This window comes from Bos indicus, chromosome 27 (genome assembly GCF_029378745.1).
Source record: "Bos indicus isolate NIAB-ARS_2022 breed Sahiwal x Tharparkar chromosome 27, NIAB-ARS_B.indTharparkar_mat_pri_1.0, whole genome shotgun sequence".
Classification (NCBI taxonomy): domain Eukaryota; kingdom Metazoa; phylum Chordata; class Mammalia; order Artiodactyla; family Bovidae; genus Bos; species Bos indicus.
The window spans coordinates 19556832-19574109 of NC_091786.1; the positions used below are offsets into that span (position 1 = coordinate 19556832).

The 17278-nt window shown below is 43.3% G+C and overlaps 1 protein-coding gene across 6 annotated transcripts in view; it reads left to right on the forward strand.

Moving 5' to 3' along the window:
- Window positions 1-17278, forward strand: part of MTUS1 (microtubule associated scaffold protein 1) — a 187219-nt gene that overhangs the window by 68366 nt on the left and 101575 nt on the right. For all 6 annotated transcript variants that reach the window (XM_070781593.1, XM_070781596.1, XM_070781595.1 and 3 more), the window contains exon 3: window positions 2435-2642. In XM_070781593.1, the coding sequence (XP_070637694.1) occupies window positions 2435-2642 (208 nt within the window). The remainder of the gene's footprint in view (window positions 1-2434; window positions 2643-17278) is intronic.

The window sequence follows — 17278 nt, forward strand, 5'->3', positions numbered from 1 at the left end:
GAATCCTAGCCCTTTCTGCTCCACACACTGGGCTTTCAGAATTTCAAGGAATGTTGACTCTAAAAGGCAGAGCAAATCTGATTTGTTAAAGATTTACTTTGTAAGTTGGTTAGAAGTTTGGGTTACTTTTTAAATGTTGTTCTCTGGGGAGATTACCTTAGCCAGTTTCACAATGGTGGGAGAAGATTTTTTATCCTTTGCTTGCTTTTCTTGGCCAATTTTACATTGCTTTCCAGTGTTCTCTTAGAGTATTGCCCTATGTAAGTTAGTTTTTAATTCACGTAGTGGATGTCATCAGCATGGACTTTATATCATTCTGTGGGAAATTACCTACTTCTGACTTACTAAGCAAGGGTCCTGCTGGGGGAAAGGCAGCGCAGAGGTTCATAGCACCGATTTTGGAGATCGACATGGTTTCACATGGTAGCTCCATCCATTCATTGGCAAAGAGGCATCAGGCAAGTTTCAGCCTCTGTGAGGCTCAATTTTTCTTTATGTAATGGAAGAATATAAATCATGGCTTACAGTGTTGAAATTTGTTCTTGGAGTAAACCTCAGGCTCTCACTTCCTGTGTGTACATTTATTGGGTGTCCACTGTGTGCTTTGGGGGGCTTCCCAAGTGGCTCAGTGGTAAAAGAATCTGCCTGCCAGTGCAGAAGACATGGTTTCATACCTGGGTTGGGAAGATCCCTGGGAGAAGGGAATGGCAACCCACTGCAGTATTCTTGCTGGGAAAATCCCATGGGCAGAGGAGCCTGATGGGCTACAGTCCATGGAGTTGCAAAGGGCTGGACACAACTGAGCGGCCAACACACACCGTGTGCTGTATATGGTGGTGATTGTTGGGATATAGAGATGGAAAGACCCAGCCCCTGGCCAAGCCTAGAGTCTAGTGCAGCGGGCATTAGAATGTAAAGAAAGATGGGCTGTCAGGCTGTCAATTGGGGGTGTGTATGGCTGCTGTGCTGGTGGTGGTGATGGGGAGAGAGATCCAGGAAGGAAGGCATCTAGGGGGGAGAGCGCATGGATCACCAGCTGAAGCTTAAAGATCGAGGATGAGTTGGAAGGGTATCCTGGGTGGAAGGAATAACATGTGCCAATATGAAGGCGCATTGTCACGCAGGGGTCACAGGGTAGTGAGGATGTCTGGAGCTGGGAGTGCAGAACCACAGGCAGTAAGGAACCAGTGAAGGGGAGGGCAGGACTGCCACACCCCAGAGGCCTTTTATAGAAGAGCTGACTTTATCTAGGAGACTGAGGGAAGCCTCCTGGCCCAGTTTGGACTGTCAGCATTTATGGCATTTAACATTAAAACTAAGACATTTCCAGAATATATATTCATTTGAAATAAAGTTAAATCCATTGTGTTTTAATGTAACATTTAAAAAACTAACCGCATTTTCCAAAACAAAAATACTTAATGAGGAGACTGGCACTGTTCTACATTTTTGTAAATTTAATGTCTGACTTAATTGAAGATGGTTGGGTTATGCCTCTGTCTGCTGTGTTCTGTGTATGTGGTTGGAACGGTGATACAGAAACATACAGAAGTTAAGAAAGGAGACTTGTAGAGATAGCTTTCACTGTGTAGGTTGGGTGTCTGGGCACGTGGTGGTGAATATGAGAAAAGCTAAGTTTTGAGATGGGTGGGTAAAATTCACCTGATTTTTAGAAACTGCTTCATGTCCTTCGGCTGTGAAATGGAGTATGGTGAAAGCATCCCTGAAGGGTTGTTAGGATCATGAATTGATACGTACATTTTGAACTTACTTTTCATTTTAAAAGGGCTGTATGTTGATTAGTAAAAACAACAATAATATGATTATTGTCAACATTATTGGATCAAGGCACCTGAAGTATGCTAAGTGAGGCAGATGAAGAAAGAAATGAAGTATGTGGGGAACTCGGGAGAGAGTGCCGACTCGGACGTGAGGGCTTGGTGGTGGTTGAAAGAGTGGACAAGGTCATCTGGGGAGAGTATATGGTGAGAAAGTTTCCAGGGCCAAGTTTAGGACACTTGCGATGACCAGCATTTAAAGGCAGAGAAGAACAGAACCCAGAGAAGGAATAGCCAGACGGATAGAAGAGGATCCAGGAAAGAGCTCTGTGGGAGAAACCAATGGAAGATGGCATCATGGGGGCTGGAGACCGTGGAGAGGAAATCTAGGAAAAGGACTGAAAGCTATGAATTTAACTTGTGGCACCAGTCACCTTGGGCACAGTTTCCCTGATGGGACCCAAGGCAGATCATGGTGAATCAAAGAGTAAACTATCAAGAGCGGAAATGTCTTCATAGTAAAAATGAAAAATATCCATTGGGCCTATCTGTTTAGACAGAGATTGTTTCTTTCCCATACCTACCACTATCGGGAAGTGGTGGTGTGGGAGTGGGAGGCGTGACCTGGCCTGACGTCTTCCCTCTTTTCTCCACAGGATTCTACTTCCAAACCTGCAGGCATCTCAGGTGGGAAACCAGCTACGAAACCAGCTACGCCCAGCCCCTCCATTCTGAGGAAAACACCTGGCCCAAAAGCCAGAGTGGGGCCTTCTGTTTCCTGTTTGAGGCGGAATAGCGACAGCAGAAATCTCACCTGCGATCGGGCCGTGTCTCCTCAGAGGATCAGGCGTGTGTCCAGTTCTGGTAAGAGTCAAATAATTCAGCTGTGCTTTAGAGCAGCTCATAAATGATTCAGATTTAAATCGGTCCCATCAGGAACCTGTCTCAGAGAGATGGGTTTTGGTTCTAGAACTCTGGTGCATTGTGTCACTAAAGCGTTTCGTCTTTTGTGGTCCAGCGTCTTGCACAGGAAAGGTGGAAAAAGAAGTCCAAGACACAGCTGTGATCCTTGAGCAGCGCTGGAGGCTGGTTGGGGAGAGAGATGTGTATAAGCTGGCATAAAAGCTCTCCAGAAGCAGGCGTGTCTCCATATACAAGCAGGCCCTGGTCATACAGGAATCGTTTCACTTTACAAACAGTGAAGTGCTTAATAATACTTGTGTGATACACTCCTTTCATCATGTGCCCTCATCAAAAAATGCAGAGACTAGTGTTTTTCTTGAATTTTACTGAAAGGTGTTTTATAAAATCTTCTAGGAGGAATGTCCCTGGTGGTCCAGGGGCTAAGACTCCACGCTCCCAATGCAGGGGACCGGGGTTTGATCCCTGGTCAGGGAACTAGGTCCCACACGCCACAACTGAGACCTGCCGCAATCAAATAAATATGTTAAAAATCTTCAGGGATATGAAGGTGACTACAGAGTTACATTTTTCTAATACAAAGGTTGTTTATATTGGTTTGCATATTAGAAGTAGTGAAGGCAGATTTATAAAATTTGAGAGCTTCCAGAGCAGCTCTTAAATGTCTTCCTAAGTTTGGCTGAGGTTAGCATTTCTCTGTGTTACAAAATCAGAACAGGAAATGGGGAAGGCAGCCCCTTTCAAAGAGACAAAGACAAAAAGCCTGCAGGCCATTCCAGTTGACTGAGAGCACTCTGCAGGGGTCACCCCTCATTTTAGCAGGTATAGCACTGAGCAAATGAAAGGCATGTCAGATAGATTTAGAAGTGAGTTCCCTTATAAAAATAGTGGCTGCTGTTGAATGGTCTAAGGGAGAAGATGCCCCAAAGTTTCTGTGTCCTCAGATGTGAGAACATTCTGCAGAAACTTAATGAAACCAGTGAAATCCCCAGGGTTCTCTTTACCTGTCTACACCTTAGGATTTTGAGGTTTTATTTTCCAATCCTATTATGAAGCTGTCGAGCTTCCTATTATGAAGCTGTTACGTGAGAAGCTTATATAACACACAGACAGGTTGTAAGGGTGATTTATTTAGGTCCAGGCCCCAATAAATCAGGGCTTGTGCATCCAAATCTTGAGGGTTGTCGTGAGGGGCAAACCCAGGAGGAGGAGGAGGAAGGGGGCTTTGCATGCATTTCCATTTCTACCCCCAGAGGAACTCTGGGAGAACAACAGTAAGAGGCGCTCAAGACGTTGGGAGAAGCAATAAATCTTATTCGGGATGTTGCCACAGTCTGGAGAGTGGGGCAGAAGTGAGATTGAAGCTTTGGTCCTCACTGCTGCTGCCGTCCAAGGCTCACGGATTTGCAGATGGGAAGCCCCTTTCCCGTTCAGGCATCAGGGGCCCCTGTGGCCTGGCGTCCAGGAGGGCCATAGCCGCTGGCAGCGGGGCCTGTTGTGAGGAGTGCTGCCTTATGGCAGGGCCGTGGCCCCAGGGAGCTGCCTGAGCTAGTCATGTGCCTTCCCCCAGCTTCTGTGAAGTGACAGGGTTTGAGACTGTCAGGCTTTTGCAGTCCTCATCTTTCTAGGGACAGTGTGGAGCTCACCTAATTTTCTGAGTAGTGGCTGCTCGTAGTGTAATTCTAGCATGTGGTGCTCAAATCCCAGAAAACCTGAAACACACACATTTCTACAAATTAGGCCAGTACCCAGAATATATTGTAAAAGATGAGATTCTTTTATATAGGTGATCCCACCAAGGAGTGACATATTTTTGAAGTCCCTTTACTGTATGCTACAGAATACCATGCCTTAAAGAGAGAAAAGTAGGTCTGCCTAGTCTTCATGAAAAGACAGGACATTTCTTGAGCTTTTATTAACCTGTGTACATAAGCTTAATAACTAAGTTATGCATTCATAGTTTTCAATCCAAGTTAAAAACTCAATTAGGCAAAAACGGAATCTCTCACTTGGTAATTTTCCATATATAAACGCAAAAAAATGACTGTAGCCAGAAATTTTGTGGGTTTGCATTTGAGTTGAACAGTTGGAAGATTAACTTGGTGATGCTATGTTTAAAATGTGTTTATCTTTTAATAAAATTAATAGCAACTATAACTTGTTTGCACGCTGACAGTAAATTGAGAGGTGTTTGTCGTGGAAAATGGGAAACTTAATCATCACAGAATTAGAACAGAAAATCAAGCAGCCAAAACAACGTGTCTTTGGATCTTTGAGAGCATGTTGCCATTTGCCGTACAATGAAGTGTTTGTGTCTTTGAAAATTGAAACCAAATGGACATCCTCTGTGCTCATACAAAGTTGCTCTCCTGAAAGGTAACCAGCAGGAATGTTCCAGCCCACTTGGGGTTTTCAATAAATCCTTTCAGAGAACCAAGTAGAAAACCAGACCTGGAGCTGTGAAATAGCCATTTTCTTGGAGCTATAAAATGAGTATGAGGAAGACTTGGGATTAAACCCAATGGAACTTTTCCATTTCACTTGTCAAAACTTGGGAATTGTAATGTACAGCATGAGAACTGTAGTTAACTCTGCTATATATTAATATATAGGAAAGTTGCTAAGAGAATAAATCCTGAGAGTAAGTCTCCTAACAAGGAAAAAAGTTTTTTAATTGTATCTATATGAGATGATGGGTGTTGTGGTAATCACAATACATGTAAGTCAGACTATTACGCTGCACACCTTAAACTTATACGGTGATGTATGTCAATCACATCTCATTAAAACTAGAAATAAAAAAGTAACTTAAATCTGGAAATTTATATGAAACCAGATTAGTGATTATAACAAACCATATGCAAGTCATCTTTGCTTCTTTGGAGTATGTATGTGTTTTAACCCCTCAAATAAGATGACATAAGCAAGGAAAAATATTTCTAATAATAATCATAATGCCAATAGTAGCAGCTCACACTTGTTAACATGCTTACCAGGTTCCAGGCTTTGTCTTTATCATCTCACCTATAAATTCCTTTACTCCTCACAATAGGTCTGTGAGGCTTATCTGCATTTTACAGAAGAGGAAACCGTCACACTGAGGTTGAATCATTTTCCAGGTTGTGCAGCTAGAAAGTCACAGAGGTTACAGATTCTGACCAGTAACAGGGCTCAGAGTCCATGCTCTTCACCTTCATGTTATCATGTTTCTTCATGAAAGAAACACTTTCAAATTAACCATGAGTTTTGGAAAAGTTCTTAGGCTCAGCTGAATACATTAGAAACTGTGGTATGTCTCTTGTCTTCACAATCTGTATCAATTTACTGTGATGTAAATGGTTTTATGTGGGCATTGCAGATTAATGCTGTTGAATAAAACAACTGCTTAGGAAATACCTCGAGATCGAGTGCCTTCAGAAACTGCCTGCTACCCTCTTTCAGAGGTAATACCAGTTCTTGCCAGGTTTTAGATTATAATTGTGTGTGTTCCTTCATAGCCACTTGTAATTGCCCTGCCAGGGGCCAGCCTGAGGTAGGCAGGATTACAGAAATAAAGCAGAGTATGCCCCTGCCGTGGAGCACCTTTTAACTAACTACCTGGCAAGGGTGAGAGCGTGTTCCTACAGCAACCGCAGAGCAGCTCAAAGGGATATGTAAGCAGTATGCAGAGGGCCCTTAGGTGCTTTAGGATTTGGAGGAAAAGAAGGATGTTCAGGGACCCGTCTGATCATACCAGAGTCTGAAGCAAGGCCTCATGAAGGAAATGGTTCTCTTTCTCCAGAAGAAAACTAAAGACCATTTCAAAAGGGTAAACCTTTGTGTTCATTCATCTAATGTGGGTTAGTAAAATAAATTCCTCTCAGACCAGGAGTACATCCCAAACCTGTAATGACTTGCCTACCCTTCGAGGTTTCCCTTCTTTCCCACTCAGGTGTTTTTGTAAACTGGCTTCTTGTTGATTTAGTGCTAGAGTGTTTTTTAAAATTGTCTCAGCTTACTTCTGTACCGTTTCAGCCTTTTCAAGGCAAGAGTTTGAGAAGAGATAGCAATCAGAATTATGAGAAATGTAGTCACGCTTGCAGAAGTACTGAAAGCCAGAAAAGATCATCTAATAACCAGTCTAAAAGCAAACTTGAATATGTTGCTTATAGAGATGTTGTTTATTTGTATGTAATTAAACCACTTACTCACTCACATTTTAAAGAATGTATCTCAAGGTTTTTCTCCATAAAAAAATAATAATAGTAGTTGTTCTCCATAAAAAATAATAATAATAGTAGTAAGGTGTTTTGAGTGCTAACTGTTCTAAGCTTTCTAAATGTATAATTTAGATTATAATTTCTAAATGTGTAATTTAATTTTCACAACTCATGATGTATACATACCATGATTATTCCCATCCTGCAAATAAGGATTTTGAGATTTGGAAAGTTTAAGCAGTCTGCCCGAATTGACATGGCTAATAATTGGTGGAGACAGGAAACAGGCCTGGGAGTCCCCAGCTCTGTGCCCCTGCCCCTTGGGCACGCGCAGTCATTCAATAAGCCTCTGAGTGCCTGGGAACTCCTCTAAGCACCGGGCATGAACAGGTACATGGAACAGGCAAATTTTTGCCTTTGTGGAGCTTAAATTCTAGTCAGAAAACCAAGTAGTGGTTAAAATATTGTGTGTGTAAAATGATAATGGCTAAGGAGGGAAATAGGGCAGGCTAGGAAGTTAGGTCTTTAAATAAGGTGACATATTTGAGCAGACACCTGGGGGAGGAGAGGGAAATATCTGGTTATCAGGTGGAGGGAACACAAGTGAGAAGATCAAGGCAGTGGGGGTAGGGTCTGAGAACCAGGCAGCTGTCCTAGGGGTGTGTGTGTGTGTGTGTGTGTGTGTGTGTGTGTGTGAGTGAGTGTGAGTATGAGGGACTGGGGATGAGGCCAACCAAGGAGGGCCTTGCAGACACCTCAGAGACAGTGTCTTCTCTCTTCTTCTTTATTCACATCATCGCTGTGAATTCTTGATCATTTCACACCATTCTCACTTGGCAAGTAATTCTGGGGATGATTGCTTCAGGCAGTGACTCACACACCGTGCAGTCTGTCTTATTTGTCCATTCAAGAAATGTTTGGCATGCCTGCTCTGTGCTGGGTGGTCTGCTAGATTCGGAGAATATAAACATGACTTATGCACCCTATTAATGAACTCCCTAGTTGGAGGGTGAGGTGGGAAGGGGTTACGGAAGATCATTTGAACACCACCTCTTCCTTCTTCACACCCCAGCTGAACTGTCCTGTTTTCTGTGATAACCTGCATTTATTGTGCTGGGCTATAGTAATTTTCTTCCATCTCCATGCCACCCATAAGGATACAGTCCAGGTCTTAGTTATTTTTATCCTTTCCAGTCCTCAGCACAGTGTACCTATTGCACAACAGGTGTTCAAATGTTATCTGGCTTGACTTGCCTGGAAACTTGTATGAGGTACCGTGTGTCCACAGTAAAGGGAACACCACTAACTTAGCCAGAGGGAAGACTGGAGAAGGGTGGTGACATTGAGCTGGCCTTGGAATGTGCCCCTGGGGGGTTTCCAGGCCTGGGAGGTTGCTGGCATTCCCAGGGGTGCAAATGTAGCCTCATGAGGGGCCTGGGGTGTTTGGGGAACATAAAAGGTGGGGTCAGCCATGCTTTGAGCAGGCCATGTGTTGGGGTAAGTGATGAGTGAGCCCCAAGAAAGGTCAAGGCAGATCAGTCCTAATAGTTTAGGCACAGACTTGTAAGAGTCACCCTGGTGTTTGGGAGTAGAGAGCAGAGTGAAAATAATAAAAATGTTTTTGCAGAAAGAGGGTCTGGTAAGCCCCACTGGCAGTGAATGATCCAAGTGTCTGCCCAACTTTCTTGTCTGAGTGGCCTTGTGATGGGAGACTTCCCTGGCGGTCCGGGGGTTGAGATTCCATGCTTCCATTGCAGGGCTGCAGGTTCGATCCCTGGCTGGGATCTAAGGTGCTTTGTGATACGGCCAGAAAAAAAGAGAGAGAAAATAATGGGTTAGTTTGGGGGCATGTTGAACTTGAAGAGGTTAAAGACTGAGAAAGCACCTCGAAGGGTTTGTGTGTGTGTGTGTGTGTGTGTGTGTGTGTGTGTGTGTGTGTGTGTATGTATGTGTTAAGACATTAAAAATGTAAGGATGGTGAAGAAGCTGTAGGGAAAGAGCTGGTACAGAGATGAAGGACAGGGTGAGTGACAGCCGGGCAGGGGAGCACCCGTGTTTCCAGGGCACAGGCATGTTAGTCTCTGAAACAGAGACGGAGGTGCAGAGTGTGCATATACAGACCCACTTAGAGAGTAAAAGGTCGAGGGGTTAAGAGTGAAGATTCAGAGCCCCAGCTGTGGAGAATGGGTGGCTTTGTCTTTCAGATTTTCTGGCTCACTTTTGTGAGGTTAGGTGATTTCTTTCAGGGGAGCTTGTGCAGATTTTGTTGATTGATTTGTTTTTGTCGGCTTAGAAGGGGTAGCAGATTGAAGAGGGTGTTCCGTTCTGAGTCTCTGTGACCTCAGTGTTCAAAGTATAGCTCTGCTTGTGGACCTTGGTTTTCAGTGAGCCAGGAGGCTCCCTACTGTGGCCTCGGCTCTTATTAGGAATTCTCTTGTGAGTAACGGTGAGATCACTCACAACCAGGGCAGTACATTTGCTGATGAACACGTGAAGACCCTCGTTCATCTTTGTGGTACCTGGAAAGCCACGCAACATTTCTAAGCCTTTGACTTACTACACCCTTGGCTATGGGGCGTGTGTTCTCAGGCCCGTGACTCAGGAAGCTATTTTGGTTTAATCTCCACCTGAAGCAGCAGGCATCTTGTGAACTTACTTGCAGGAACAGGTACTGACAGTATCACCATAAGCACTATGCTCCTGTGTAATTGGAGTCATCGTGAGAACCTTGTTTGTGGGATGTTCTTTTTTCTCTGTCAAACTACTGCTCTCTTAAGACTTGCTGTTTTTGTTGTGACTCACCTGTACTTCCTTGACTTTATCCTTTGAGTTTACTCTTAGTTGAGTCAGTTGTGTCCAATTCTTTGTGACCCCATGGACTGCCGTACGCCAGGCTTCCCTGTCCATCACCAACTCCTGGAGCTTGCTTAAACTCATGTCCATAGAACTGGTGATGCCATCCAACCATCTCATCCTCTGTCATCCCCTTCTCCTCCTGCCTTCAATCTTCCCCAGCATCAGGGTCTTTTCAAATGAGTCAGTTCTTCCCATCAGGTGGCCAAAGTATTGGAGCTTCAGCATCAGCATCAGTCCTTCCAATGAATATGCAGGACTGATTTCATTTAGGATGGACTGGTTGGATCTCCTTGCAGTCCAAGGGACTCTCAAGAGTCTTCTCCAACACTACAGTTCAAAAGCATCCATTCTTCAGTGCTCAGCTTTCATTATAATCCAATTCTCACATCCATACGTGACTACTGGAAAAACCATAGCTTTGACTAGACAGTCCTTTGTAGGCAAAGTAATGTCTCTACTTTTTAATATGCTAAGTTTGTCATAGCTTTTCTTACAAGGAGCAAACATCTTTTAATTTCATGGCTGCAGTCACCATCTGCAGTGATTTTGGAGCCCCCCAAAATAAAGTCTGTCCCTGTTTCCATTGTTTCCCCATCTATTTGCCATGAAGTGATGGGACTGGATGCCATGATCTTATTTTTTTGAATGCTGAGTTTTAAGCCAACTTTTTCACTCTCCTTTTTCACTTTCATCAAGAGGTTTTTTAGCTTTTCTTCGCTTTCTGCCATAAGGGTGGTGTTTTCTGCATATATTAGGTTATTGATATTTCTTCTGGCAGTCTTGATTCCAGCTTGTGCTTCATCCAGTCTGGCATTTCACATGATATACTCTGCATATAAGTTACATAATTGGGGTGACAATATACAGCCTTGACATACTCCTTTCCCGATTTGGAACCAGTCTGTTGTTCCATGTCCAGTTCTAACTGTTGCTTCCTGACCTGCACACAGATTTCTCAGGTGGGAGATCAGGTAGTCTGATATTCCCATCTGTTTAAGAATTTTCTACAGTTTGTTGCGATTCACATAGTCAAAGACTTTGGCGTAGTCAATAAACCAAAAGTAGATGTTTTTCTGGAACTCTTCTTGGTTTTTCGATGATCCAGTGGATGTTGGCAATTTGATCTCTGGTTCCGCTGCCTTTTCTAAATCCAGCTTGACCTTGTGATATTTCTCAGTTCAGGTACTGTTGAAGCCTAGCTTGGAGAATTTTGAGCATTACTTTGCTAGCATGTGAGATGAATACAACTGTGCGGTAGTTTGAACATTCTTTGGCATTGCCTTTCTTTGGGATTGGAATGAAAACTGATCTTTTCCAGTCCTGTGGCCACTGCTGAGTTTTCCAAATTTGCTGCTATAGTGAGTGCAGCACTTACACAGTATCATCTTTCAGGCTTTGAAATAGCTTAACTGGAATTCCATCACCTCCACTAGCTTTGTTCATAGTGATGCTTCCTAAGGCCCACTTGACCTTGCTCTCCAGGATGTCTGGCTCTAGGTGAGTGATCACACCATCGTGGTTATCTGGGTCATGAAGATCTTTTTTGTATAGTTCTCCTGTGTATTCTTGCCACCTCTTCTTAATATCTTCTGCTTCTGTTAGGTCCATACTGTTTCTGTCCTTTATTGTGCCCATCTTTGCATGAAATATTCCCTTGGTATCTCTAATTTTCTTGAAGAGATCTCCAGTCTTTCCCATTCTGTTGTTTTCCTCTGTTTTTTTGCATTGATCACTGAGGAAGGCTTTCTTATCTCTTCTTGCTAGTCTTTGGAACTCTGCATTCAGATGGGTATATCCTTCCTCATCTTCTTTGCCTTTCACTTCTCCTCTTTTCTCATCTATTTGTAAGGCCTCCTCAGACAACCATTTTGTCTTTTTGCATTCTTTTTCTTTGGGATGGTTTTGATCACAGCCTCCTGTACAATGTCATGAACCTCCGTCCATAGTTCTTCAGGCACTCTGTCTATCAGATCTAATCCCTTGAATCTATTTGGCACTTCCACTGTATAATCGTGAAGGATTCGATTTAGGTCATACCTGAATGGTATATCTTTGAACTTAAGGAAATAGTCGTGATTGTACAGAGGACAGTTTCTTTTACCCTACTGGCATAATATTGCCTTAGCTAATTCAAGAATGTGGAATACTGAAGTCATATTTTACAATATATAGATGTAGAATGCTTCTGAAATTCTGGATTTTTGTAGGCATTTGTGGCTTAGATGGTAAAGAATCTGCCTGCAATACAGGAGACCCAGGTTCAATCCCTGGGTTGGGAAGATCCCCTGGAGAAGGAAATGGCTACCCACTCGCATATGCTTGCCTGGAGAATTCCATGGACAGAGGAGCCTAGCAGGCTACAGTCCCTGGGGTCACAAAGAGTCAGGCAGACTGAATGACTCACACTTGCACTTCACTTGTTCCCTTGGCAGAGAGTTTGAAAGTGTGCACTGTGCAACTCTTACTCCAGGGCCTGAAGAGTCATGGAATGGGTAAGATGTGATTCTTGGCCCATTCTTAGAAGGCGGCAATGGCAATTCATCCCTCATCACATCTATCCTTAGAGTACTATTTAAAAAAAAAAAAAAAGAGCTCTAGGGATTTAGAAGGGTATAACTTTACAAATATCAAAGTTTGTTGAATTTCTTTCTTGCAGTAATAATATAGATAATTCTCTAATATAATGGAGGTATACTTTTACCTACATAAGAGTCTTGGGTTAGTGTTGATGCTCTCTGCTTTTTAATTTCTGCCCCTGAAATCCCAGAATTAAAAATAAGAAGGAAGCATATGAATTCAAATGTTTTTTAATACTTGGCTGGTATACTAGTTGCTGTTGCTGCGTCGCTTCAGTCGTGTCTGACTCTGTGTGACCCCATAGACGGAAGCCCACTAGGCTCCCCCGTCCCTGGGATTCTCCAGGCAAGAACACTGGAGTGGGTTGCCATTTCCTTCTCCATGGTATACTAGGAAGTATCAATAAATGGGAAGCTAGGGTTCAGAGTATAGAATGTAAAGGTCGTGGGCAGTCAGTACAGAATGTGTGGACCAATTGAGGAGGGCAGGTAAGTAATTAGAGTGCAGTGCATTGGTGTTTAGTGAAAGTCGCTCAGTCTGACTTTTTTCGATCCCATGGACTATACAGTTCATGGAATTCTCCAAGCCAGAATACTGGAGTGGGTAGCCTTTCCCTTCTCCCCCTTCTCCAGGGGATCTTCCCAACCCAGGGATTGAACCCAGGTCTCCCGAATTGCAGGCGGATTCTTTACCAGCTGAGCCACAGGGGAAGCCCAAGAATACTGGAGTGGGTAGCCTATCCCTTCTCCAGGGGATCTTCCTGATCCAGGAATCTAACCTGGGGCTCCTGCATTGCAGGCAAATTCTTAACCAACTAAGCTATCAGGGAAGCATTGGTGTTTAAGCAGTCAGCAAAGATAAGGGGTTTGGACAGAGCCCAGGTCTGTCAAGGTCAAGAAAGGAGCATGGCAGGCATTGTCCCAAGCAAGGTAAACCTTACTCTGCCCCACTGTATCATGAATTTAACCCGGTATTAATGCTTTGAATATCACATCAGATTTCCAATGCCCTCTTCCCAGCAGACTATTTAAAAAGTACATAGCCCTTTAGAAGTGGGAAGGAAGGAGCAAGTGGCAGAGTGGGGAACATCTTAATCTAATCAATGCCAGTGTTACTTCATAATTTATAGATATTCACTAGTTTTTCTTTTTGCATATTCTCATGCCCATATGCTTACACATTTTGATGGGGAAAAACAATTTCTGAGAAAGTGTAAGTATTGGTTACTCAGTTGTGTTCGACTCTTTGTGACCCTGTGGACTGTAGTCCACGAGTCTCCTCTGTCCATGGAACTCTCCAGGCAAGAATACTGGAGTGGGTTGCCATTCCCTTCTCCAGGGGATCTTCCCGACACAGGAATTGAAGCCGGGTCTCTTGCATGGTAGGCAGACTCTTTAATGTCTGAACCACCAAGAAAAGAGGGTAATAAACCCCAAACATAACAGTCAGTAGGCACTTACTTGATTGAAATTCTGTTTCATTTTAAAAGGTGTGGTGCCTATTTTGGTAGACTTTTGAAGTTTTTATATATTTATTTTATATATTTATTTATATTTATATATTTTATTTATTTATTTTATATATTCTTTTTAAGAAATGACTTAAAATGACTCTGTTGTAGCCTAAATGTGTTGTGATTTGTTTCTCAGACTTTTTTGAACATCACATTGTTTCCAGTGTTTTTCAGTAGGTTAAACAACTCTATACTGAAGGCCTTTGTATATTAGTACTTAAGCTGATCAGATAAATTACTTAGATACATTCCTTTAAGTGGAATCAGAGGGTGTGGGCATTTGTAAGACTTTGGATACACGTTACAAGTTGCCCTTTAGAAACAACATGCAAGTCTGTGCTCCTGCTCTGACTCTGTAAGCATTTATCCCAGCACCCTAGCCAATACATGTTTTAAATTTTTCTTTAATTGAAGTATAGTTGCTATTCAATATTATGTAAGTTACAGGTGTATAATGATTCATAATTCTTAAAGGTTATACTCCATTTATAGTTATTGTAAAATATTGGCTATATTCCCCTCACTGACAATCTTGCCAGATATTCACTCTTTAGGAAAGTAAAATGTGTTATTTTAATTGGCATATGCTTGGCGCTCAAATATTTGTCGACGACTGTAGATACAAGGGGCAAAGTGCTCAGAAATTGAAGTGAATACAAGGTCAAAATGTGTCCTCTGTGAAGTTACATTCTGGTAGGAGAGACAGGGCCTTCATAAGTGAAATATAAAGGATGTTTGACAACCTCCAGTACTAAAGAGAGAACAAATACTAAGGTGGAATAAGGGGAATGTGAAATGTTGGGGTTTGTGGGGGGTGGGAGAGAGAGGGACAGAGAGCGTGGGTCAGGGGATGGAGTGGTGGCTTTTGTGTGACGGCCTGTGGACCCAGTGCGTGAACATCTGGAAGAAAACTGTACCAGTGAGAGGAAACAGCAAGTGGGAAGGCCCTGAAGCAGTGTCTAACAGCTCCAGGAGTAGCAAGGAATGAGATAAGTGAGCCAGGAGATGAGGTTTGACAGGTAGTAGAGAGCCAGATCACATACAGTCTTGAAAATCATAAGGACTTTGGCTTTTAACCTAAGTGACTTTGATTTTTTAAAATTGTATATTGGAGTATAGCTGATTAACAATGTTGTGATAGTTTCAGGTGGACAGCAAGGAGAATCAGCCATACATACACATGTATCCATTCTCCCCCAGACTCTCCTCCTATCCAGGCTGCCACATCACACAGAGCAGAGTCCCTTGTGCTATACAGTAGGTCCTTGCTGTTTATCCATTTTAAATACCATAGTGTGTACATGTCAGTCTCAGAGTCCCTAACTAACAGTTTTGCCCATCCTCCCGAAGTGACTTTAATTGTAACAGAATCACTGTGACAGCTGTGGAGAGGATGCACTGAATGGGGTGAGCGCCGCATCAGAAAGCTCAGTGAGGTTTCGATGTAATCATGGCAGGAGGCTGTGGCTTACACAGGGCTATGAGGGGTTGGATAGGGTTTTAGAGGGATCCAGATTCTAGATATATGTGTTGAAAATAAAGCCAGTGGGGTTTACTGGTGGGATGAGGGGCAAGAGCAAAAGAGAGGAGTCAGAGATGCTCTAGTATTCCGGTATGAGCAGCGGCGGGATGCTGAGATGGGGAAGCAGGAAGGAGACACAGATGCTGGGAGGTGGGTATCGGGATCTCAGTTGTACAAACACCATGTTGAGATGAATATTAGATACGTAAGTGAAGGTGCAGCGTAGAAAGGCGGACCAATGTCTAGAGTGTGAAGGAGGAGTCTGGTCGAGGGAGATTAGTTTGAGATTCACCAACAGGTAGATGGTGTTTAAAGCCACTGAACTGGATCAGAGCACAAGAACGGGTCAAGGGTCCTTTAGGGAACTCCGTGGAGTGCGTGCGAAGTGCCTCTGGGGTCCTCCTGGCTTTAAAGGGCTGGAGAGAGGAGAAGGAGTCACAATAAGGAGCAGGAAGGGACTGCAGAAAGGTAGGAGGAAGGAACATGTGGTAGTTAAGACAAAAACTGTTTTAGACCGAAACTCCAGTACTTTGGCCACCTCATGCAAAGAGTTAACTCATTGGAAAAGACTCTGATGCTGGGAGGGATTGGGGGCAGGAGGAGAAGGGGACGACAGAGGATGAGATGGCTGGATGGCATCACTGACTCGATGGACGTGAGTCTGAGTGAACTCCGGGAGTTGGTGATGGACAGGGAGGCCTGGCATGCTGCGATTCATGGGGTCGCAAAGAGTCAGACACGACTGAGCGACTGATCTGATCTGATCTGATTGTGTGTTTATTTAACAGGAAGCCAGAGGCAGGCAGTTCCTGGGTTGGTGATTGAGTATTGTCACCTCTTCTGTCCTTCTCCTCGTGCTGCCTCCGCATGTTGCTCTTGTCAGGGACTTTTCAGTTAAGTATGGTCGCTAAGGGTTCCAAGGTCCTGCTGCTGCTGGGCAGAGGCTGGGAGCGGTGGGCTGAGCGGACCGGCCTTTCTCCTGACATGCCTGCCTACCTTTATCAGGAAGGAAAGGTCCTACTGAGCACCTTGCCCCCTGGCACTCTTACCTTTAAGTCTTATTGGCACACACCGGATCACATGGTTACCCATAACTTGAAGAATGGTTAGGAACGCAAGTATTTGGCTTATTTGAAGCTTTCTATAAGATGAGCAATAGAAATGGAGATTAGGAGTGCCAGTTGGGGAAACAGATGTTACACGCGATAAGGTTAAATTGAAAAAAAAAAAAAAGAGTTCTATTTTAATTTATTCTTGTTTAGACCTTTTGCTATATTGTACTGTTTTGGGGCATATGATGCTTTGTTACTGACTTGATATTATCTGTCGTCCTTTGGCTTGTGTTTCATTGTATGACTTTATTTTGCATACAACAATTTAGAAATTTTTCCGTTTTTTTATAGTCACATCTTGTAATTTTTCGTGTTTTTATGATTCACAACTGAAAGACATATAATTATTATGGTTAATTGGTATGGTTTTAGTTTCCTTTTTAATCCAATTTTATAAATATTTATGGTGTATGATGAGAACTAGTAGCTGCTATTTATATGCCACTTAACTATCTGCCAGTTGCTATTCTAAGCCCTTAAAATATAAACTCATCTAAATGTCCCAAGCACCTGTGAAATGAGTCCACTATAATCACCCACATTCTTTTATGCATGAGGACATGGCATAGAGGAACTGGGTTTAAACCTAGGCAGGGAAAGATTGAGGGCAAAAGGAGAAGGGAGCAGCAGAAGATGAGGTGTTTACATAGCATCACCGACTCGATGGACATGAATTGGAGCAGACTCCGGGAGATAATGGGGGACAAAGGAGCCTGGCATGCCACAGTCCATGGGCTCGCAAAGTTGAATACAACTTAACTGTTGGACAATTCTGACTCCAGATTGTCGACTTTTACTTT